We start from the raw sequence: 20,761 nt of genomic DNA, 5'->3' as shown, positions 1-20,761 counted from the left end.
CAAATGGATTTGAACCCTGTTTACTCTTTTGTCTCTGAGTCTCAGGGACACGCACGGTCACATCTAGGCAGTGGTTTTTTTGCTGATTTGGAGTTGCGAGATTCCGTTCTTTGAGTGGTACTGAATCAACAGTTTAAAAACGTAGGTAGTCGTTTGGGCATCACATGCATCGCCACCAAGTATAGGTAGGTATTACCTTCACGGTCCTTGGTGACCTTAAGATGTGTTCAACCAAAGCTTGAAGCAGCTATTCGAAGGTGCGTTCAAATGGTCAGCCTCCTTCAAGATCCTGTGGTCGATCAGACAATGTCGTCCAGTTAAACGCCAAGCAAGCATCAGGCCTGTACGAAGTAGCCACTCCTACATTGACACGCATGGTCGATTCTACGCACCGATATGGAGGGAGGAAGCATCGTGCATATGGCTCTGCTGTTTTGATTGGCCTGCCCGACGACAATGCATGCCATCACCATTTAGCGATACAGCCTCTCTGCGCTCTAATACTGTGAGGCTGCCTGGTACAGCCATATTCATTTGGTGGCGTTAGGCAGAAATTGTTTCACGAATGAGGGTACGTTGGGCGGTTAACCAGCAGTCACTGCCACAGTCCAGATGTCTGCATGGAGTACTAGGTATGCCTTACTCCTCCCCCGGCTCCAAGTGTTCAAATCAATAAGATCTCAGCTTGCTTTCGCCCATACTTATTCTCTCTTTGATAGTCCTTCAAGCAGCTCATCCATCTTCCTCGCGACAGAGCCTGACAATGACCGACTTCGCCGGTGTCGCCTCGTCAGGGGTCCAGGCCTGTTCCGCCATCGCGACCTACATCAGCTCTCTCAAGCATCGAGATGAGGATCTCGCTTCTATCAACCGACAGGCGCAAGCCCTGGAGTCCGTGTTTCGGGTTCTCAGTCAGTCCCTAGCACAGGACTCCTTGGATCCTTCGACATCTTCAGCTGCTGCTCACGTTTCAAGCTCTATGCAGACGTGCGAAGCTGAGCTCAGCAGCTTAAAGCAGCTGATAGCACGCTTCTCGGATAACCTCCCACCCAATGCGCGCCCGCAAGACAAGATGCTACAACAAGCTACAAAGTTGAAGTATCCGCTGCGGAAGCCAGATATAGATCGGTTTCAAGAGTCACTCGGGGTGATCAAAGAGAACCTCAATCTAGCTCTCCAAAACCTCGGGCTGTGAGGAAGCTACTCTCCTGGTTGATTGATTTATGACGCACTGACTTGGTAAACTTTGGACAGGCGTTACAGCCAGTTGGCAATAAGCAAATTGAGCGAACTTCAAGAAGCATCTGGGCAGGCATCACTCAGCCTTGATGCACTTGTCTCCAATGTCTCCGCACTGAGGGATCTTGTTTCTCCTATTCAAAAGCAAATGTCTACGATGCAGGACCTTGTTGAATCAATACCGCCTCTCATCAGCATGAAAGCGGATTTGCAGCTCGCTCAAGTCCAAGAGCTCTATCGGCAGAGTACGCAGTCAAACGATGCCCTCAGCGGAAGTGTGAGCGGCTTGCATGCAAAACTAGACGGCTTAGTGGATCGATTCCAACATGGCTTAACAGCAGTGTCAGCAGTGACTGATGAGCCCGATCCCCTAATCTCCGTCTACAGGCTCGTCTCTAAGCAAAGTAACTTGGCGTTGCTGTGTGACAGCCTGAATAATCTTAATGCAACTCCCACCATCAACCCCCTCCAAAAAGCCCCAACGGTCAAGGCGAGCTCGTGTCCTTGTCGCCAGCGATCAATTTACAGGAGTAAGCGAGTCTCGTGGTGGTCATGGACCTTTTGGGACGCCGAAGTACTCATGTTTGAGCACTACAAAGGCTGCAAGTACTTCAGAAAATCTGGTCATGGGCGGAGCCGGCTCCGACGCCTGAAGCTCGCGGGCTTTCTGAAAACCGCCATCATCATCACCTTTTACACGACTACTGGCGCAGGTGGACACAGCCTTGGCTCGAGTCTCGGATTTTACGCAACCGTTGATCGGAACACATCCCCAGCCTTCCGTGTCATATCTGTTTTAGATACATGTGCGCAAATATTGCAACGACAGCGTTGGAAGCAAAGCGAATATCAAGCTCAGTGGGAACGGCTTGCTCTCGCAGCAATTCGGAAGCTTGAAACTCTCTTCAGATTGGGTAAAGCGGACGCGAAGGATGTTGACTCGGACAACCGATCTCTACTCCATGCCGCAGCTGAGGTGGTAAGTAAAGAATGCTCCACGACACTCAACAATTACCGGGAATTCTAACCTTGGAACAGTCTCGAGGACATGATACTTGGCTCCATAACACTGAAGACGCCTTTTCCTCACCCATCGCACAAGTGGCTGGATTTCTTGTTAAGATGCAGGTACCGGCATCGCTGCGAGACTTGCGCGGAAAGTAAGTGAGCAGGCATCCAAATCAAATCCAATGAACCCTTGAGTACCTATGGTACTGTCTCAACTGACATGAAAATGTTCGAAAAGCCAGGCATTCGGGATTGCGATGCATTCGATACACTTTTCAGTGCCTCTCGCCGCAGCGTTCTACCCAGAAGATGCAGCCATCGATGCTATAAAGGGACAAGTTTGGATTGTCTTTGGGGAAAAACCGCAGTGGCTCAACCATTGTTTGGAATTCTTTACTACAATCCCAAGAGTAGCTGAATGTACGTGACCCGAGATTGCACGTTGTCATCACCCTCCTTCCAATGACTTATCGCATTACAAGTATATCACGATCCTCTATCAGCGGCGGTCTTGTTAAACGATCAAGATCAAACCCACCGTCTTGTACGAAAGCATCCAGAATACCTTGATGAAATAGGGTACTTTTCGGGTTGGACTCCTCTTCACATGGCCCTGAACAATCCAGAGTGCATGCGGAACCTAGTCGAAAGGTCCAACCCACGCCATCTAGCCCAGAGCGACACAAGTGGCCGTACGGTCCTTGGCTGTGCTATTGCCCTCACTAAATTTCGTTGCAGCCAACGAGAAGGCGAAGATGAGACTTCGTGTGGATGCACACTCCCCCTGAGAATCTTGTTGGAAGGCGGATGCCCCATTATACCTTATCGAGACTTTTGCAGCTTCGGGGACCAAACGCTTGCCTCTGCCTCGAAGCATTGCAGAGTCTACTTGGCTAAGTCGCTATTGCAACGTCGCCAGAGGTTGAAATCTATTGCGCTACAATACCTTTCGCCTCGAGAAATCAACGGCTTCAATTTGCGCCGGCCGGCCGTACTTGACATATATGCTATGCAAGTTGATGAAATTCTTCGCCACAGAGGATATATTGAATTTGGCCCTTTGTCCACATATTTCGAGAGAGAATCAACGTTCAATGACAACGGGTCCATCTATCATGAACTATCCACCGTCGAAGATGCTGAGATCTACTTCGGCCTGGGGTTCCACGATATGTCAGCTCGCCTGGACAAGCCTATGGAGTCGAGGCCAACTTCTTATGAGTGGTACCTTGATATGAGCCTACCCTTTGTAAAATGGTTGCTGGATCATGATGCTCCTCTTTACGAATGGGCAGTGCTTTGGGGTATTTCCGGGAACGGCCGTATTGCAGATGCGTTCATACTCGCAATTTTGTGTGGCTGCGGCGCAGGGAACAGATGTGCAGAGGAAAGCGATGAAGAGGTGGCGCGTGTGCTTGAAGAGCGAATGTTATCCGACCGCTCGGTCGATGGCTGCCACTGCCTATGCTCGCCCGGAGGTTGCACCCCGTTTGTGGAAAGGATGAAGGAAATGGGGTTGCGGAATGACGAACTCGAGATCGCCGCCCGATTTACTGCGTATTTAGAAGAGTACGGCAACGCTCTGCAAAGGGAGCACTATCAGGCTGCGATACGGTTTACCACCTTCCAAGCTCTCGGAATCGCGCATACATGCATACGTATATCTCAGCCGCGATATGTGCATGAGCTGGTTGCAGAGGAGATTGAAGATATTCAACATGAGTATGCCGAGCTATCAGAGCTACTGGAGCTCTTGGTGGAGGAGTTTGAGGCCCACGCCTTCGAGGCCTTTGATGCAGCTACGGATGGACTTGATAGTATGATTGCTTTTTGGGACGGCTACTGGGTTGACAGAATGGGTCAGGTCCTATCTGATCTTTCTCAGGCAGGTGATGCGAGCAAACCTGCTGCGGAAGAGCTGGGTGTTGTTTGGGTTCCTGAGCCTGACATAACCCCCTTTGAGTGGCGAGGTTGGGATTTTTATTTCAGGTGTATCGAAGATATTGAATAGGTTGGCTTTTGAGGTGCTCTGGAACCAGTTATATTGGGACTCTCTGCAATAGCCTCCTGATGTTTTTGAAGGAAATCTATTAGTCGGCATAGAGTATCATCTTGCACTCCGTCCAGGCGGAGGGTTCCTCAGAGATCGTCGAAAACAACGGACGTACCCAAGTGAGTTTATTATAAGCTGGTCGAACATAGTGAAACATGTAGTGAATCTACTATTATCTACATACTTCAGAAGCAGTTCTCTGGACAAGTCTTGTCTTTCTTCGCGGTCATAGTAAGGGACAGCCTTCCACGTACAGACTGCCAACATCTCTTCAATGAGCAACCTAAAGTAATAAAGCTCAAGGCTACAGGCAGATGTGGACTTCTGCTATGCTTCTCAAAGAGATATTCAAGGGATCTCTGGCCGGGCGTACCGCTATGAGGCCGGCTTGGCCCGTCTTCAAACTTTTTCAATACTTAGTCTTCCTATATCCTAGATACAATTAGTGTTGAATTTCTCTGTCTACGTAGCTGACAACTTTTAAAGTGTTGTAGTTGCGTCGTTTGCATATCTTTGGTGTAGTGGAAATGGCTATTATATGGGATTCAAGGAGAAATAGGCAGGCTACAGAGGGAACCTCAATGTGCCCCTTCGTCACACAGCCGTAGAGAGCATCAAGGTAGATTCAGGACAAAATCTGTCAGCTGGGGTCGACTTTCTATTGGTTGGCTGGTCGGTCTACATCTTCGCAATACAAACATAACGCTGATTCTCCTTCTATTTCAGCCTATCCCGTATCGTGACGCCGATGACCGTCCTAGTCCAACGTATCCCGTACCACCACAACCGATCCAAATTGTGACGCTTTTTCGTAGTTACCTTACTGGTAGTAGCATGCAAAAGAATGAGCATTTTGCACGTAAACACAGTTGCCCCCGTTGGTAGCCTGTCCGATGCTGCCTCCTCCGCAGTTCTGATCGCTGAAGAAGTTGCACAGGCAGCCGCTCTCGTAGCAGTCGGCAATGTTTGCCCAGCTGCCAAAATTGTAGTTGTAGCAGTTGTCAGGTCCGCCGTACAGTTCGGTCGCCCAGCTCACGTCGACCTGACCCTCGTAGGAGCTGCAGGAGTCGCTGTAGAAGTTGATCTGCATTTGGTCTGCGGCAGCAAAGGAGGCGGTAAGGACCGCGAGGAAGGAGGCAGTTGAGAAGTGCATGGTGATATTGTTTTGACTGATTGGTGACTGGTTATGGATGGTTGGAGTGGTTGGAGTGATGTGGTTTTTGTGCAACGGAGAGCTCGTGGATCATGGCGAACTTATATATCGTGGACAGGATGTAGGAAGAGTCTAGAACCGGAGATATCCATTCTGTTGCTCATCGGATTCGACAACACCCTTGCTCTTACGGTGTCAACTGATTGAAGGAAAGTAATTATGCCTTCTCTTTCAAAGTCCGGTTGTTCGTATGGAATGATGTATCCGTTTTTGAGTATATCACAACTTCCGTGGACGTGGAGTTTCTGCGGCGCTAACACCGAGTATACAAGGGGTCTCACCGTTTGGGACGAACATTTCTCACGAGATAGTACTACTCTTGGTATTCCCGGTAAGCAAAACACCGTTTGCGGTGTGCACCTGCGCTATAGGGAATAGCAGTCATGACTGTCGTCAGCAATTGAAGGCACTCCACCGGGCGAAGGCGAATGGAGAGGATAGAGACCCATCAATCGCATACGACACCATTCTACGCCTTATGTATGCCACGAATCTATGTCCCGCTGCATAAGAGGAAAAAAGGGAGTCAAAAGGAAAATGAGCTTTGGAGACTTCTACTTATGCTCAACACTTAACTCTTTACAAAAGTATGGAACTTCTTTGCCCTAACAGACAGTTCCAGCATACCACAAGCAGCACGTATCTAGAGAAACCACTTCATGGTTGACACGCGGCCACCCTTCGTTCATGAAGAGCAAGCCCCGGACTTTAGCAGTATAAGCGGCGTATCGGCCTTGAAAGCGGAGCGTCGGGCATCCAGAGTGTGAGCCCATGAGGATTTCGGTCAAGGCCAAAGGAGGAAGGACAAGGCGAAAAAAAAGAGGGCTGACAGCTGACTGGACTGCGGTCTAACGGGACTCAAGGCTCGGGAGCTTTAATGGGATCGTACGGAAGAATAAACCCCAATTGCAAGTGCCGGCAAAAGTCCGTGGCGCTGAGGCGATAGTCTACAGATCTCCTGATCTAAGCGATGCTTACGATATGTGCTCCATTTGGCCAACAGGAACGCTACTGCAACAAGAATAGGGGTCCGAGCACCGGGCCCAGAGGTATTAGAAAGTTCGGAGTCCCACAAGCCCTTCATCGAAATTCAGGCTGCCACTTTCGGAGACTTGGGGTTTTCAACTTGGAGCGATCTGGTTTCGTTTTCAGGTCTAACGGAACATTGTAGACACGTGCCAATTGAAAGCCTACCTATGCTAGGTCAAAGATTTATATACTTTCTGAAGGTAAACACACTACACAATTATAGACAGATAGAATTGATGCCGAAAAAAGGTTCGATTCGACGCCAGAAACAGAGACTTGGCTATGTCAGGCCTGCTTCATCAAGGAAGACACTGGGAGTACCATTGGTTCTGGGCCTTGCAGGTGCCTGGAGCCTGGCACGTCGTGGGACCCGTCCAGCCCTCGCCTCCACACTGGCCATAGAGCGTCTGCTGTCCGCCGCCGCCCCCCGATGGCGGGCTCGATGAGGTCGCCGGCGGCGAGCCCCCGGAGGGAGGAGGCGAGCCACTGTCGTCGTTGCCGAGAACGGGCGTGGGGTCCGTCTCTTGCTGTCCATTGCAGAGGCAAGTTCCCCAGTCAGCGGCGGCCTGGCCCGGGCAGGCGATGGGCTCAAAGTCGACGACGACGTTGTCTCCAAAGATCTCATTCTGCGCCATGATGTCGAAGTGGTAGCTGTAGCCGTACTGGTTCGTGCCACCGACAACCGGGCACCACTGCGCGTTTCCGTTGTTCGGGCACAGGTTGGTGACCATGACGATGATGCTCTGGCCAGCAGCACCGCCCGTACCGCAGCTGGAGCAGGGCGCCTCTCCCGTCGAGGTCAATTGGTAGCATTTACCGCAGCCCGCGCCGCACCATGAAGCACCGGCCGTGTCGAAGAGGGCCTGAGAGCCAGCAGCCGTGTAGACTCCGTTGCCGATACCAAGCTGTAGAAAAGGGTGTAAGTGACGAGCCCTATCGTCCAGACAACGATTAAATGCTTACCTGCCACGGGAATGCGCCAGAGCTTGAGCCGCATCCGCAAGCGCCCTCCAGTCCATCGTAATAGCGCTGTGTCTCTCAGTTAGTCGAAGTTAAGCAAACGTTGTCAACCTGGTACTTACAGTGGTGGTAGCCTTGTATGCGGAAGCAGAGCCCACAATAAGCGAGCCGATGAACAGAGTAGACTTCATGTTTAACAATAAGTCACAGAGAAGACACGGAGTAGATGACCAGATCGATTAATTGCAGCACTCAAGTCTCGAGATATTGGTTAGAGGCTGCTCTGCAACACACAGGTATGGATGGTAACATATGTTAAGACGATTGATATAGCTGGTTACTACATGGTCTTTTATAAACAGCTGTAAGCGGCATGCGATGCCAACAGGAAATGAACAACAGCCTATTGCCAGAGTTGAATGCTTCAGGTTTATTGCAACAGGCTAATTACGTGTACTCGACAGGCTGATGTTTCAGGTTATTATACCTGTAATTGCTAAAATTTCTTCAAGTATACAACTTTGAACAGGCTAATTATTATATCCTGATGTACCCCTAAAGCGGAGTTGTCAACGTTGTTTACTTGCCTCATCACCGCTCTCCTTTCCTATAGTCTCGTTGCAAAGTGGTTGTACGAGCATCAGGGCCGTATGCGGCGGGAATCGGAACCCCTTTGCCTGAAGGCCGTAAGGGGAGCCGCTACGGGATTCTCATCGCTTGTAGTTACTGCCGGCTCTGCCGCGCTCACGGCAACGCGTAAGGGCAATAAACGAGATGCTGTGTTGAAAGGAGGTTTACTGGAGGTACCTATGCACAGCGGGTTTCCGGAGTCCGAGGGCAGCTGATGTCCAACCGCTCTCGCAACGATCGGAGTTGGCGAAAGGACTCAAGACGTTGCGTCACGTGATGACGCGACATATCACATGTTGCCTCAGTTCAAGCCTCAATACCATAGTAAATATCATCTTATTAATCATTGTTTACTTTGGAAGTCCTGCAAGATGATACGGGACATCTGAATTGCTTGGCTGCCATCGAGGCCCTGTGTCTATCTGGTCCGTGCTCTCTTTCTCGAGCATTCTCGTGCGTGTTCTCGGGATCAAGGATGTTTTTCCTCAGGAGGATCGGGTATGCGGTGCTTTTGGCGCTGTATGTGGGGGTCTATCTACGGGTAGGTCCCGGTCTGTTTCTAAATATGACGCGGGTGTTTCCTTCGCCTGCTAATTGCTTGTTGATAGGTGTTGCACTGGAAGAGGCGGCCTGTGATTCGGGGAATGAGGGAGCCCAATGACGGAGAGCATGAGAGCGAACCTGGATAAATCACATGTCAAGCCACTCAAGTCAACACTTAGATATGGATCAAGGTAATTTTTTCAAGATCAAATTGAGTCTACTTATTCTGCGTTGTTGTTCTTACCACCCTGTCGATCCTCCATCAACCCGCAGATCCGTTCCAGTGATATACGAACTCGCGTCCCCCAGGAGGAAAGCAACGGCCCCGCGATACTCGTCCGGTGTGGAGATGCGCTTGAGCATGGCTTCTTCCTGCCATGTCGACGTCCAATCTTGACGGGCGAGCACTTGCTGGGTCATTGGTGTGGAGATGACGCCTGGGCTGATGGAGTTGACGCGGATGACTGGACCTGAAGAGGCTGCTGCGTCGTCTAGGGATGATGAGAATGAAGCCAAGGATGAAGATGGAGAGCCCCATTCGGCGGCGAGGGAGCGGGTGAGTTGGTGGACGCCGGCTTTGGAGGCACAGTAGATTGCAGTAGGAGTAGCCTGGAACAAAGTTGAGTATGATTAAATCAGTGATGGCTGCCTTCGAATGGGCACACCAGGTTGGGAAGACGACTCACCTTGTTAGCAATATACCCACTCATACTCGCTATGAACACGAAACTTGCCCCCAGACTCTTCCCCTCTTGAAACTGCCTTCTCACAACCTTGGCCGCCGCCTGCGCCACGTACAAGCTTCCTGCGAGATTCACGTCGAGGGTTTGTCGCGTCTGTGACTCGGGATAGTTGATGGATTCGCCTACGGTGCCCACGCCGGCGCAGTTGACTAAGCCGCGGAGAGGATGCTGGACTTCGGAGGCGGCGGTTTGGAAGGTCGTTTCGAGGAGAGACGGGGAGGTGATGTCGCAGGCATGGTAGACAAGGGTGCGGGAGAGGGATTTTGCGAGAGCTTTGAGGGGTTCTACATGTATTTGTCTTTTGTCAGTGAAATGTCTCGTGTACCGCCGGGTTTTGGCTGAAGGAGAAGGACTGTTTACCCCATGTGGTCGCTAGAGGAATCTCGTGGGCATCAATGGCTATGACATCGCCGCCGCACTCGAGGATGGCTCTGGTGAGTTGAGAGCCAAGACCGCCAGTAGCACCAGTCACTGGTTGAGTACAGTGTTATTGAAAGAACTCTTGGGAGAGAGTCTGAGAAAGCTTGCCTATGATTGTTCGGTTGTTGAGGGAGAAGAGGCTTGGGGTGGTGATGGTGAAGAGAGATGGATCTGTGATTGGCTCTGTGGAACCCATGGTGACTTTTGTGCTTCTGCAGATGATTGATACTCTGTTGATGGATGTACGATAATTCTTTGCGTCATGAGTTGAAGTTATATACTTCCAAGATATATGTCCAGAATGCCAGTGTTAACTGTTACACGGTCGTTTCTCGTCGGCGGCCCCATTTGCCGCCAGCCGCCTGGTGGTTCCCGTTCTTACCCAGTTATCCAGAGGCACTGCATAAGATATCCTGATTTATAAGAAAACCCCATGACGGCTCGTCTCCAATTGAACTTCCTATAGACAATTGCTATCGTATGTTTCTGTCAAAGCCCGAGTCTAGACTCTACAATAACCGAAGCCACGATAACTACCTCTCAATTTGTAAGCTTCCCATTCAAGATATCAGACGCGTCTTTACTCAATTCATCTACTAAAACAGTCATGTTACTAATTAAATGTTATGTAAAAGGATCAGATGGGATCGTCAGGTGGACAACTCACAGCTTCAACATCCTGCAATACGTGAGGCGGAACGGCGGCCCGCCAACCCACATCTCCAGGCAACGAAGCGGAACGGCGGCCCGCCGGCGTCGTACTGCGCATTCGGTGGCTGAAATGCACGAACTAATGCAGCAAGTGAGCCGAAGCGGGGGAAAGGAACGATTAAAGCTGGGGAAAGAAAGGCGAGATTGACGATGTCTTCATTCACGTAAGGCAGCTTAATAAAAACATATATTCTTTACTTTCGATCAACTTGGTTCTTCTTTGCTAGGTATATATTACTGCTTTTGTTTGCCATTTGTGAAAAGAGCACTAATTGTTACGCTGACAGGTAACTCTCATCATCCGTGTAAAACAGCTCCCACGACCATGGCTCGCTCAATGCTTCATCGTCTCGAAGAGCTCTGCAACGTCGACGTCGACGATGTCGACACAGAGGTCATCAAGAGCATACCCTTTACACCGCACAACCGTACGTACAGCATCTTTTTGCCCTTGGTCAATTCGTCAGGGACGGCGGAACTAATGAAACGGCTCGTCTTGCTGCAGAAACGTCCAACCAGGCCATCATCACAAACGCTCTTCTAGCAGATGAACCTCTGCTCAAGGACCTTGTTCGGCAGTATGGCTCTCAGGGATGGGAACGAGTCTACGACCAAGCCGTATGTCCGACTCAAAACCTCCATCACTCACTCACTCAATCTCTCTCTCAACCCCATCTCAACTCCTCTCTCTCACTCACTCAACACAGCAGCGCCCCGCCCCTTATCCATCATCATCACCCTCATCACCATCACAACCACTCACACAACAACAACAAAACAGGCAGTCCACCTGACCGCCCGCAACGTCCCCCACCTCTCCGGCCGCGTCCTCATCCAGACCTCCCTCCGCCACGTCTCCTCCTCCGCCGAGACCCTCGCCCACGCCCGCCGCCTCGCGGCCCTCTACGAAGCCGCCGGCGTCCCCCGCGACCGCTTCGCCATCAAGATCCCCTTTTCCGGTCCCGCCGCCGCCGCTGCTGCGGTGCTGAACAGGGAGGGCATCCGGACGCTGGCCACGAGCGTCTTTTCGCTGGAGCAGGGAATTGCGGCGAGTCAGAGCGGGTGTCTTTTTATTAGTCCTTATTATAATGGTGTGTTGCGATGATGATAATGACTGAACCTTGAATGGCATTGCGAGACTGACATGATGAAGAAATTGCTGCGCATTTGGACCCTTCGTTGCGTCCCACAACAGAAGATCCGGCTCTGGAGGTATGTCGTTTCCTCCTATCAGAAGCAATAAAGGAGACAGAAGAATCATGAGAGGGCACCAAGGTATCATGCATTAACCGCCGAATAGCATCCCATGTCTCCCCGCGTAATTCACATCCTCGAGGCCTTTGCCAAAGCATACCGCGAAACCGGCAAAGAACAGCCCATCATGGTCATTGCAAGGTAATTCTCCAACCCCTCCCCCGAGATACACGAACCGTTTCACAGAACAATACAACTCCCACACACGAAAGAAAGAAGAAACTAAAATCGAAGCCTTCCCTTCAACAACAGCCACTTCACCCCCGCCGAAATCATGGCCATGGCCGAGCTCGGCTGCCCGCACGTCACCGTCCCCCCGCACCTCATCCGCACCCTCCTCGACACGCCCGACACCCTCCCTCTCCCGACGACCAAGAAGCCCGAGAAGCTCAACTACGGCGAGTTCGCCACCGTGCAGCGCCTCACCAAGCTGTCCACCATCGACCCCTTTGCGCGTCCGGACTGGGATGGGAAGCTGGCCGATATGCAGACGGATTACCTTGCGAACGACGGCGAGAAGCTGGATGAGGCGATTAAGAACGATCCTATCGCCGGCAAGAGGTTGAAGGATGTGGAGGTTTTCTTCAATGAGATGGAGAATAAGGCAAAGGAGGCCATTGAGAAGGAGATTGCTGCTCAAGGGCTGTGAATAATGACGGCCAAGTGTAGACATGAAGATGGAATACACGTATGGTTCAGGTCTCATGAATATGTTGCACTCTCCTGGTAACCATCGCCCTACCATGTCATGAATATTTTCGTCGATCATCACCAAGACGCAGTTTTCTCGCAACGGTATTGGCAATCTCCAGTGCATGTTCAACGCTTGATCCCGGCCGCGCCCAAGGCTCAAGCACCTTTACAACGGTCTGATGACTTGCATCGATATCCGCCGCGAGATGGCTGAGATGCGGAGAATTTGCGGCCAGGGCAAGCACCAAGAAACAGTTCAGAGAGCTGGAGTCAACACTGGTCAGCTTCATCTCCAACGGCTACTTTCACTGCCTGTTTTTCATCAATGTCCGTTACTTACAACTGCAGCGAGCTATACGTGTACGGCGTCCTCTCCATGAGCAGATATCCCGCTCCGTGAAGGAAAGCTCGACACGCCGCCAGACACACCTTGCACTGAGATATTACCGACGACGGCACCTCTGCTCCTCCGCTGTCGAATGAGGACCCCGTGGCGTACACGACAAAAGGCCTGAAGATGCTCTGCTTCGCCGACCAGTAGCGCAGTCGCAGTATGCACGCCTGCCTGTTTCCTGGTGTGCGATCGAACAAGTCGGGCTTGATGTCCACCGGAAGGGCTTCATACCACCTTTCAAGCTGGAAGTTGAGTTCGCTACAAATCCTCAGCAGGGACGCATCTGGATGAGGCGTATCTGAGGCTGATGAGGCGAGCGAGTCAAGAGCGCGACCCGCGTATATGGTGAGGCTGTCGGTAAAGTAGATGGCGTGATGCATGCGGTTGAGAAGAGAGCGAGCTGATATCTCAGCGAGAACGCAAAGATGCTCCAGTTTGGGGTTAGTCCCGTAGTTGGGGAACGGCATGCGATCAACAAGGACATCGATGCCGCTCCGTGGCTGGTGGAACTCAGCTAGGATATCACTATTATGGTTCCAACGGTCAGCAAATCCTCGTCGACTCTTGCCCACGTGTAATGGCCATCATACCTCTCAATGATGAAGCAGACCCAGCTCAACCGCGTCAGTTCCTGAATCTCAACCTGACTCGACAGGATATCCTTGCACCTACTCCGGGTCAGACATATCCTTTACCACTGAGGAGGAACGGCACAACTTGCCGAATTAAAAGCTGCTGTATGCTGCTCGACGCCATATTAATCAGCCTCCAAGCCGTCAACGGCTGCACCACGTACGTAAAGTACAGCGCGCACAATATCAAGCCTTGCGAGAGCTGAATGTCGCCACTGAAGGAGATCATCCACGCGGGCACCAGAATCCGGAGCGCCCTCTGCATGCAGGCATCGCCCGTGTTTCCATTCTCGTGGTCCCTTTCATCGTCGATGGGGTCGGACGCAGTGGCCCCAAGAGCCAAAACGGCCAAGAAGAGGGCCGACCTAACGTCCGAACCGAGGCCCTCCCGCATGACGTCTTCGTAGCTGGCCAGAAGTTGATCGCGGTCAAGAATGGGGTGAAAGGCATGTACTAAAGCGAGAAAGCTACTCAGATAGTCATCCGCAACCGTTCTGTCAACATGCTTATCCTCGGCTTCAAGTCCTGAAACTCCCATAAAGTCCAATGCCAAAGATCGTGATCTGGTGTCCTCGACCCGAAAGATGAAGTCCTCGGGATAATCTCCCACCAGAGGACGCATCTGCGGCAGCGTCAACAGGCTGCTCGTGCTCGTCTGGTGCCCTAGAGGAATTGTAATCGGAGGCACGTCATCATCTCCATTCATCCCGCGTCTCGATGAATTTCCCCCCTCGTGTGTGGCGAGTGCCCAAGTGGAGTGCGGCATCGACGCTGCTTCGCGTGACGGCGAGTCCATGCTCTCGTCGCCTTCGGTACTCCCATCATTCCGGCGAAAGAAGTCTGGCAGCGGCTGCGGCACCATCGAGATAGGAAGATCCTTACGCGGCTGTGGCTGCCTCTCCTGCTGCAGCCGTCTGAGCGCCTCTGCGTGCTCCCCGAGCAACGTCTCGATGCTCTCCAGGCGTCGAAGTACCGCATCCGAGGTCAGCGAGTCTCCGTTCTGCTGTCTTTGTGCAGAAATCCCCCTGCATCCACGGACTCATCAGAACAAAACAGATTCCTAGGGATGTGAACAGCGTCGACGTATGCATTCACCCGCAGGCGCTGACGTCTGTCACGTACCTCGGAGGAGCAGGTAGTACGTAGACGCAGTCCAGCCCCTTCTCCAGACATCCCGTGCATGTCGGTTCCAGCCCATCGCAGCGTCTCTTCCTATACCGCCGTCAGTCACGCGTGAACAAGCAAAGAGTAACCTATAGACGCGGCTGGATCGTGGTTGAACCTACCGCTGGCGACAGTGCATGCAGGCAACCATGGCCCTTGTTTTACCAGTACTCATAGTGCAAGGTCTTATTCGGGTATTGGCCCAGCTCGTCACATTCTTCTTTGACTGAAAGATACCGGAAGAAGAAGTTGATGGAGTTGTGAATGTCTTTCGTTCATCCTCATTCACGTCCAGGCCATGAGGCTGGGAACAGTGGACGAAGAGGAAAGTACCTTACAGTGGCACGGGGAAATGAAACGTACTGTGTTTGCAGGATGCGCGGCAAACACCCAGTAAAGTAAACACTGCCTACTTTATGGCGCCAGCCAAGTTGTCCAGCAAGCTGACTCAGCACATTTCCCAGCAACTTGAAGTTGATGCATCACGAGAAATTCTAAGAGCCGGAGGCCCTCTAATTGTTGTTATTCTTCCCAATAATTGGCTTAGGAGACACAACTGACGATACTATCGGATGCTCATTGATCTCCGCTGCCAACAGCAGCTTTTGAAGCTCTCTCTCTCCATACAAACATACTCTCAATCCGCCATTCTGCATTCGACAACTTTTGTCAGAGATATGGTGATCCATGTACGAAAACCCTTTTGGCCATCATGAATTCCTTTTCAACGCCCGAGTCATATTGAAATATGCACGCAAAGCCCTATAGGCGCAACAAATGAGACGATCAAGCACCTCTTCTCATCCCACCACATCAAACTTTTCGTCATCACCCTCGGCCATGTCCACGTCAGGGGCTGCTGGTCTGGAAGTGAAAGCCGCCCAGCCGCTTCGAACAGGCACGTTGGGTGTCTCCGTTTTGACTTCTTTTGCGGCTGGCTTTGCAGCGGGCTTCGCTGCTCGTGGTGCCCTTGCGGCTCTGGCCGGCTTTGCTGGCGCAGCAACAGGCTTGGGCGGTTCCTCCTTGATCTTTTCTTCTTCTTCTTCGGGCTCGCCTTCGTTTTCTCCCTCGCCTTCCTCCTCATCGTCTTCGTCATCATCTTCATCGTCGTCATCGTCGTCGTCATCATCATCATCGCTAGAGCCCGATCCTTCGCTATCGCCCTCACTGCCGGGGTCATAGTCTTCTTCGTCTTCGTCCTCTTCATCTTGTAACTGCTGCTCAGCTTCATGCTGTGCGCGCTCCAGCTCCGTCATGCCATCTCCTTCTCCCTCGACGGCCCCAGCTTCGCCATTTTCGGCTTCCCCGTCCTTCTTCTTGGGGCCCTTGTTTTCGGCCAGCTGCAGCTTTGCCTTCCTCTGCTCAGCCATGCTCCTGTCTTGAAGGCCGTTCATCTTGACATACTCATCGATGCCGCCGTAATCTTGCTGGTCCAGCATGCCAAACTCCAGCTCCTCTGTGTTGCCCTCCTCGTCGGTGAAGACTTCGACTAGAATGTTGAACGTAATTTGAAGGATGTTGGTGTAGCTGATTGCAGCAATGCGGTTGATTGGAATGAAGATGAGCGGCTTCTTGAATCCCCACAAGATGCCGTTCTCGAGGAAGAAAAGAAAGCCGTCCTTTGAGCCCCTGAAACCGCTGACATGAACTGCCGTTTCATTGGGTCGATGGGGCTGGCGCACCATGCTGCGAAACTTGTTGGGGTCGGCAGAGACGATCTTGACACCGTTACCTGCCGCCTGTAATCGGGTGCTCAGGGCCCAGTGGAACAGAGACTTGTATGTGTCTGATACTGCAGCCGCAGCCCCTGCCTCCGACCCTCCAACCGTTCCTTGCTTTGGGGCGGTGATGGGGACTGTGAAGACGAATGGCTCCGCGGAAGGCGGGTTACCTGCCTTGGAGGGCAGACAAGTTCCTTTAGGGAATATGACGTAGTTGTGTTGAACCTGAGCCTTGTCAGGGACGGGGAGAAAGAAGGCATATTCTGTTCAGTATCAGTCAGCCAAGGGTACTCAACGACAATGATCAGATTTGAAGGGGGAAAAACGGACCAATATCTCTCCATGCATAGCTAATGCCCGGAAGAGGAGCTGTCGTTCCAGGGGCCCTGGCATATAAGTGGTTTGCAGTGAAGCAGATTTCGAGCTTTTTCCTCTGCGGGACAACGACGGAAATCTCCTTGACCTCTAAAAGGACATCTTCATCTGCTGCATTGGACAGGGTCGCTTGACTGCTGGGACTGCCATTTGCTTGCTGCTCTGCGCCGACTTTCCGCTTCTTTTGCGCTGGCTCTCCGTTTTCCTGCAATCGTTCGTAGACGTGGTCGGCGATGTTGTTGAACAGGGCAATCCGGCTGGGAGAGTCTAGGCTTCTGATTAGCTGCCTGATACAGGTTGGAAAAAGCTGCAGCTCAAATACCTGCAGCTTGCTTGATGCTGGCGATGATGTCTGGCCGGGCCTGGAAGACGGCGGATATCCGCTGCGAATTGAGCGACTGGGCCATTGTGACGCAGCGAACGGGAACCACGGTCAAGAGGACAGGCGCTGCAAAGGCCGCAGATTCGCTGATGGCAGAGAAACGAGTCGCGGTTGATGCTTCAGGTTCACGATTCAAGGTGTCACTTTTGCAACTGACGCGACTTTGCAGCGACGTCAACTGCGCTGCTTAGTCATCGGGCGTGTCGACATCCCCGCCATTGTTATTGGAAGCTGCTTCACCTTCACTCCTGAGTCAATGATTCATGTTCTCAGGCAGCAAGACAGCCGTCTATGCTATCGCCACTCCATCACTTGATCCCTATCAAAAGATCGTGAGATCACTGGGAATCGCTTGCTGCGTGAACCGACGACATCCAAGGCAACGTTCCACGCACACCGTCGGCAGCAAACGGCCTTGGCTCTCAGCACAATGGCGGCGCCGTTCCCCAACCTGTACACCCATCGAAAGGTGGCCGAGTCGGCCGCCAAGGCCTGTGACGTTTGCTACAAGCCCAGCTCGTCTGTCCTCATTACGCCAGACAAGAAGGTATATCCTGGCCATGCTCAGAGTCCGTTTCTCGCACAGGGCTGAACGTGGCTGCCGTAGGACTTCTTCTATATCTGCCCCGCCCACTTGAAGGACCGCTACTTTTGCACTCCCAATATTGACGAGGATGCTGTCAAGGCCAAGAGGGAGAAGGAGTTGGCTGAAGAGAAGGAAAAGCTGGTGAAGGAGTACCAAGAGAAGCTGCGCAAGAAGAAGGAGAAGGAGAAGGAGAAGGAGAAGGAAAAGAGCAAAGACAAGGACAAGGACAAGGACAAAGAGAAGGATGAAGAGAAGGACAAAAGCAAAGAAAAGAAAGAAAGTAAAGATGAAGCGGAATTCAGCCCCGTAAGTCAAGTCAGGAGATCGTTGCTGGATGGCTGCCGGACTGAAGGCGTGACATACTGACCAGATGCTAGAAGAGCGATGGTGTTGAGACACCAAAAGAGGAGGATGAGCCGCGTGTCTTTGAACTCAAGAGGTTCGTATTAGATTTCTCCCCTTCTTTCATTCGTATCAGTACTTAACGTGCGCAGTGCTTTCTATCAACAGCGACTACAGCGCAAACGCCAAGCAGAAGCCGCCAAAAGAGACCGCGAGAGGGCATCTCAGCCAAACTATTTCCCGTCCGTACCAACAGAGCCACCGAGAAAGTAGTCGAAATCTGGGTCTCAAGTCACGTCAACATACTTCTTGTCTCGTCACATCTTCGACACGGCCTTTTACGCCATATGGTGCCCATGTATCCGGCCTAGCAGCCGTCACCTTGTACGATCCGGGCAGCCAATCCAGTCGTATGCCCTCCTCGTCTTCCAGAGCCATGGAGTAGACAGTTGCAGAACCCAACGCAGTAAAGAGAGTCGCGACATGACAAGAGGAGAGACATTATCACCGACTCACTCATCTGCCCCCAATTGGTGCACCTCATCGCACAAACTTCCAACATCCCGGATACCGTCTTCGTCTCTGAGTAGATCACATCATATCACCCCCGGAGCTGCGATATTCGTCCTCATCATCGTTCCATGCCTGGACAGGCTTAGCCAAGGCTTCAGCTGTGCTCTGGCGGTGTTTTAGGGCCAAAAGAACCGCGGGCAAGCAAGTCAAGCAGGCCAAGTAGGCCAAGGTGAGCAAAATCTTGTCAGCATCTCACTTCTTCCAATCTCAAGAAGTCAACAAGACAAATCTAAAGCAAAACAATACGAGGTGGCCAATCATCAAGTCTGCTCTTGAAAATTTTCTTTACCAGCAGCATCCGGAGATTTCGAGTCCGGATGTTGGTTTCGGTCCCGAGACGGAGTTTACTCTGGTCTGGATGGCTTCGCTGACATCGACTTTCGATCGGAATCGGCAGAGTTGCTATCCACGAACGCTGGTGATCGATCCGGTTGAAGCTTAGTTGTATTATGGAGTAGCACTACTTGTGCAATACCATGTACAGCGCATAGCTGCAGTTAAGTTAGCGACAGACGGGCAGCCTAAACGCGACATGATGGTGGCAGACTGGCTAGTGCTTACACTTGCGGTGTCTACAGCTCTCCAGCTGCATGCTCTGCCACTTGGTGGTTCCAGGGCTGAAATCACACGCCCTCCACAAGACGAAATGCCGCAGAAGAAGGAAAAAACCAGAAGAAAATGGGAGGGGGGGTGCTACCGTCTTCTCCACTGGTTTGCTGTGTTCTATTCTGGATCATGAGATGGTTGATACAGCCCGAACGGAAGAGGCCGGCGTTCTATGGCAACGGCCTCGGAGACGAGGCTGCGGGCGTCCATGATGTGCAGTTACAGAAACTCCGAGTACTGTGACCATCTATGGCGTTCGGGGACCAGAGAGCAAACTCTATGGCCTCCTGGTCCCCGATTCTCACGCGAGGGCGCATTGCGACCTGTCTAATCTAGCAGCTCAGAAGATCAACTCCAGCGTCGACACACCGGGGCTTGACGAAGTGGCTTCAGAGGACTTACAGCTTCGGAGTATCAAAACTACGCGTACGGAACTGGCCCATGCGCCTTGCCATTGTTTTCGCTTATGTACCTGTACTCTCGCACAGGTCACGGCCGGCCGGCGGAGAAGCATCGGAGGAGTGCTGCTATCCATCCCTTTGATGTTTTTGTTCCACACATGTCTGCGAGCCTGGTCCCAGCTCCATACTCATACTGGCCTCTTGATCCTAGGATCCTACCAACATCAGAGCATCTCGCAGTCGAATTGCTACACGCCCCCTACCAGACAGCCAGCCAGAGGAAACGAAATTGAAACCCCCGTTACCTTGTACGGGTAGCCGTGCTCATTGTGCAACCCTGCCTGGCATGCGGCATGCTGACATGGAGACAAGGACGATGCCCTTTCCGGAAGACTCTGCATACACAAGCTACACGCACGCCTTACGGATTGTATGTGGCAGTAGCAGTACCTGTACAGTACGATACAGCTGCCACGCCGTACTCCATACTCCTGGTTTGCTCTGCTCCGTAATCTGGGGAGCTCTTGACGATCTGCCATTGCAGCCATCAGTTGCCCGCACACCGGCGGCTGTTTCAACCATCGGCGGCCATTCTGGCGGCGGGACTTGGCGCATGCCGTCGCAAAACTTGACCATTTACGCCTTGGTTGAATGTTTGCACATGCGCCTCGCCAGCCAATCAACACCAGCAGTCACAGGCAGTTGTGAGCCCCTGCCTTCTCTCCCGGGGTCGCCTTTATTACTCTCCTCGCCCTCTTCGAGACGCCCTTGAACATTTCATCTACCGCCTTCACAGGCGCTTTCTTTACGGAACACATGTATCCCCTTGAGAAGACTCAGCTTTCAGGCTCCTGACAAGGCTCCTGTCACCGCTTTCAGTGTGTTCATGTCGGTCAGTTGCACGGCAGTGAGCGCAGAAACCTAAAATACAGGGCCGTATGCGTCTTGCTAATTCACCCACTTGATTGGTAAGAGATGAGTGGACAAGTTAGCTGACCCGCGGACTTCGAGCTCTGCGGCTCCGGTACGCGGTTCCAGCAGCAGCAGAGACGATCCATAGGAGGAAAGGGCCTGCAGAGATTCACCCCC

General features: G+C 52.0%; 8 protein-coding genes across 8 annotated transcripts; 3 read left to right on the top strand and 5 right to left on the bottom strand.

Moving 5' to 3' along the window:
• Window positions 1-763: 763 nt before the first annotated feature.
• BBK36DRAFT_1171978 (hypothetical protein) lies at window positions 764-4,258 on the top strand (the record flags this gene model as incomplete). Its single annotated transcript, XM_024895653.1, has 8 exons — window positions 764-1,191; window positions 1,255-1,952; window positions 2,094-2,218; window positions 2,278-2,399; window positions 2,486-2,667; window positions 2,730-2,874; window positions 3,088-4,106; window positions 4,137-4,258. The coding sequence occupies 8 exons, from the start codon at window positions 764-766 to the stop codon at window positions 4,256-4,258; spliced, it is 2,841 nt and encodes a 946-aa protein (XP_024746498.1).
• Window positions 4,259-5,120: 862 nt separating this feature from the next.
• BBK36DRAFT_1127293 (hypothetical protein) lies at window positions 5,121-5,453 on the bottom strand (the record flags this gene model as incomplete). Its single annotated transcript, XM_024891482.1, has 1 exon — window positions 5,121-5,453. The coding sequence occupies one exon, from the start codon at window positions 5,451-5,453 to the stop codon at window positions 5,121-5,123; it is 333 nt and encodes a 110-aa protein (XP_024746497.1).
• Window positions 5,454-6,841: 1,388 nt separating this feature from the next.
• On the bottom strand, window positions 6,842-7,693 carry BBK36DRAFT_1127360 (carbohydrate-binding module family 1 protein; the record flags this gene model as incomplete). Its single annotated transcript, XM_024891493.1, has 3 exons — window positions 6,842-7,447; window positions 7,506-7,571; window positions 7,625-7,693. The coding sequence occupies 3 exons, from the start codon at window positions 7,691-7,693 to the stop codon at window positions 6,842-6,844; spliced, it is 741 nt and encodes a 246-aa protein (XP_024746496.1).
• Window positions 7,694-8,915: 1,222 nt separating this feature from the next.
• Window positions 8,916-10,034, bottom strand: BBK36DRAFT_1162479 (NAD(P)-binding protein; the record flags this gene model as incomplete). The annotated part of the gene is made up of 4 exons (XM_024894445.1): window positions 8,916-9,284; window positions 9,362-9,702; window positions 9,779-9,849; window positions 9,919-10,034. 4 exons carry the CDS (start codon window positions 10,032-10,034, stop codon window positions 8,916-8,918), a joined length of 897 nt encoding a protein of 298 aa, XP_024746495.1.
• A 659-nt stretch (window positions 10,035-10,693) lies between these two features.
• BBK36DRAFT_1136400 (aldolase) lies at window positions 10,694-12,459 on the top strand. Its single transcript, XM_024892964.1, has 8 exons — window positions 10,694-10,743; window positions 10,775-10,785; window positions 10,871-10,977; window positions 11,055-11,167; window positions 11,331-11,640; window positions 11,703-11,761; window positions 11,850-11,944; window positions 12,056-12,459. The coding sequence occupies exons 3-8, from the start codon at window positions 10,875-10,877 to the stop codon at window positions 12,450-12,452; spliced, it is 1,077 nt and encodes a 358-aa protein (XP_024746494.1). The 5' UTR covers window positions 10,694-10,743; window positions 10,775-10,785; window positions 10,871-10,874; the 3' UTR covers window positions 12,453-12,459.
• A 371-nt stretch (window positions 12,460-12,830) lies between these two features.
• BBK36DRAFT_1183105 (hypothetical protein) lies at window positions 12,831-14,250 on the bottom strand (the record flags this gene model as incomplete). The annotated part of the gene is made up of 2 exons (XM_024896338.1): window positions 13,575-14,250; window positions 12,831-13,453 (listed from the first exon to the last, which is right to left on the bottom strand). The coding sequence occupies exons 1-2, from the start codon at window positions 14,226-14,228 to the stop codon at window positions 12,833-12,835; spliced, it is 1,275 nt and encodes a 424-aa protein (XP_024746493.1). The 5' UTR covers window positions 14,229-14,250.
• Window positions 14,251-15,486: 1,236 nt separating this feature from the next.
• Window positions 15,487-17,189, bottom strand: BBK36DRAFT_1127660 (Rtt106-domain-containing protein; the record flags this gene model as incomplete). The annotated part of the gene is made up of 4 exons (XM_024891537.1): window positions 15,487-15,624; window positions 15,691-16,670; window positions 16,738-17,049; window positions 17,105-17,189. 4 exons carry the CDS (start codon window positions 17,187-17,189, stop codon window positions 15,487-15,489), a joined length of 1,515 nt encoding a protein of 504 aa, XP_024746492.1.
• A 368-nt stretch (window positions 17,190-17,557) lies between these two features.
• On the top strand, window positions 17,558-18,370 carry BBK36DRAFT_1183088 (DUF1742-domain-containing protein). The gene is made up of 4 exons (XM_024896337.1): window positions 17,558-17,711; window positions 17,772-18,056; window positions 18,128-18,189; window positions 18,245-18,370. Exons 1-4 carry the CDS (start codon window positions 17,595-17,597, stop codon window positions 18,363-18,365), a joined length of 585 nt encoding a protein of 194 aa, XP_024746491.1. The 5' UTR covers window positions 17,558-17,594; the 3' UTR covers window positions 18,366-18,370.
• The last annotated feature ends 2,391 nt before the right edge of the window (window positions 18,371-20,761 follow it).

Source organism: Trichoderma citrinoviride (genome assembly GCF_003025115.1).
Source record: "Trichoderma citrinoviride strain TUCIM 6016 unplaced genomic scaffold BBK36scaffold_14, whole genome shotgun sequence".
Lineage (NCBI taxonomy): Eukaryota > Fungi > Ascomycota > Sordariomycetes > Hypocreales > Hypocreaceae > Trichoderma > Trichoderma citrinoviride.
The sequence above is the reverse complement of the archived record's forward strand: the minus strand, read 5'-3'. Positions and strand labels throughout refer to the sequence as shown.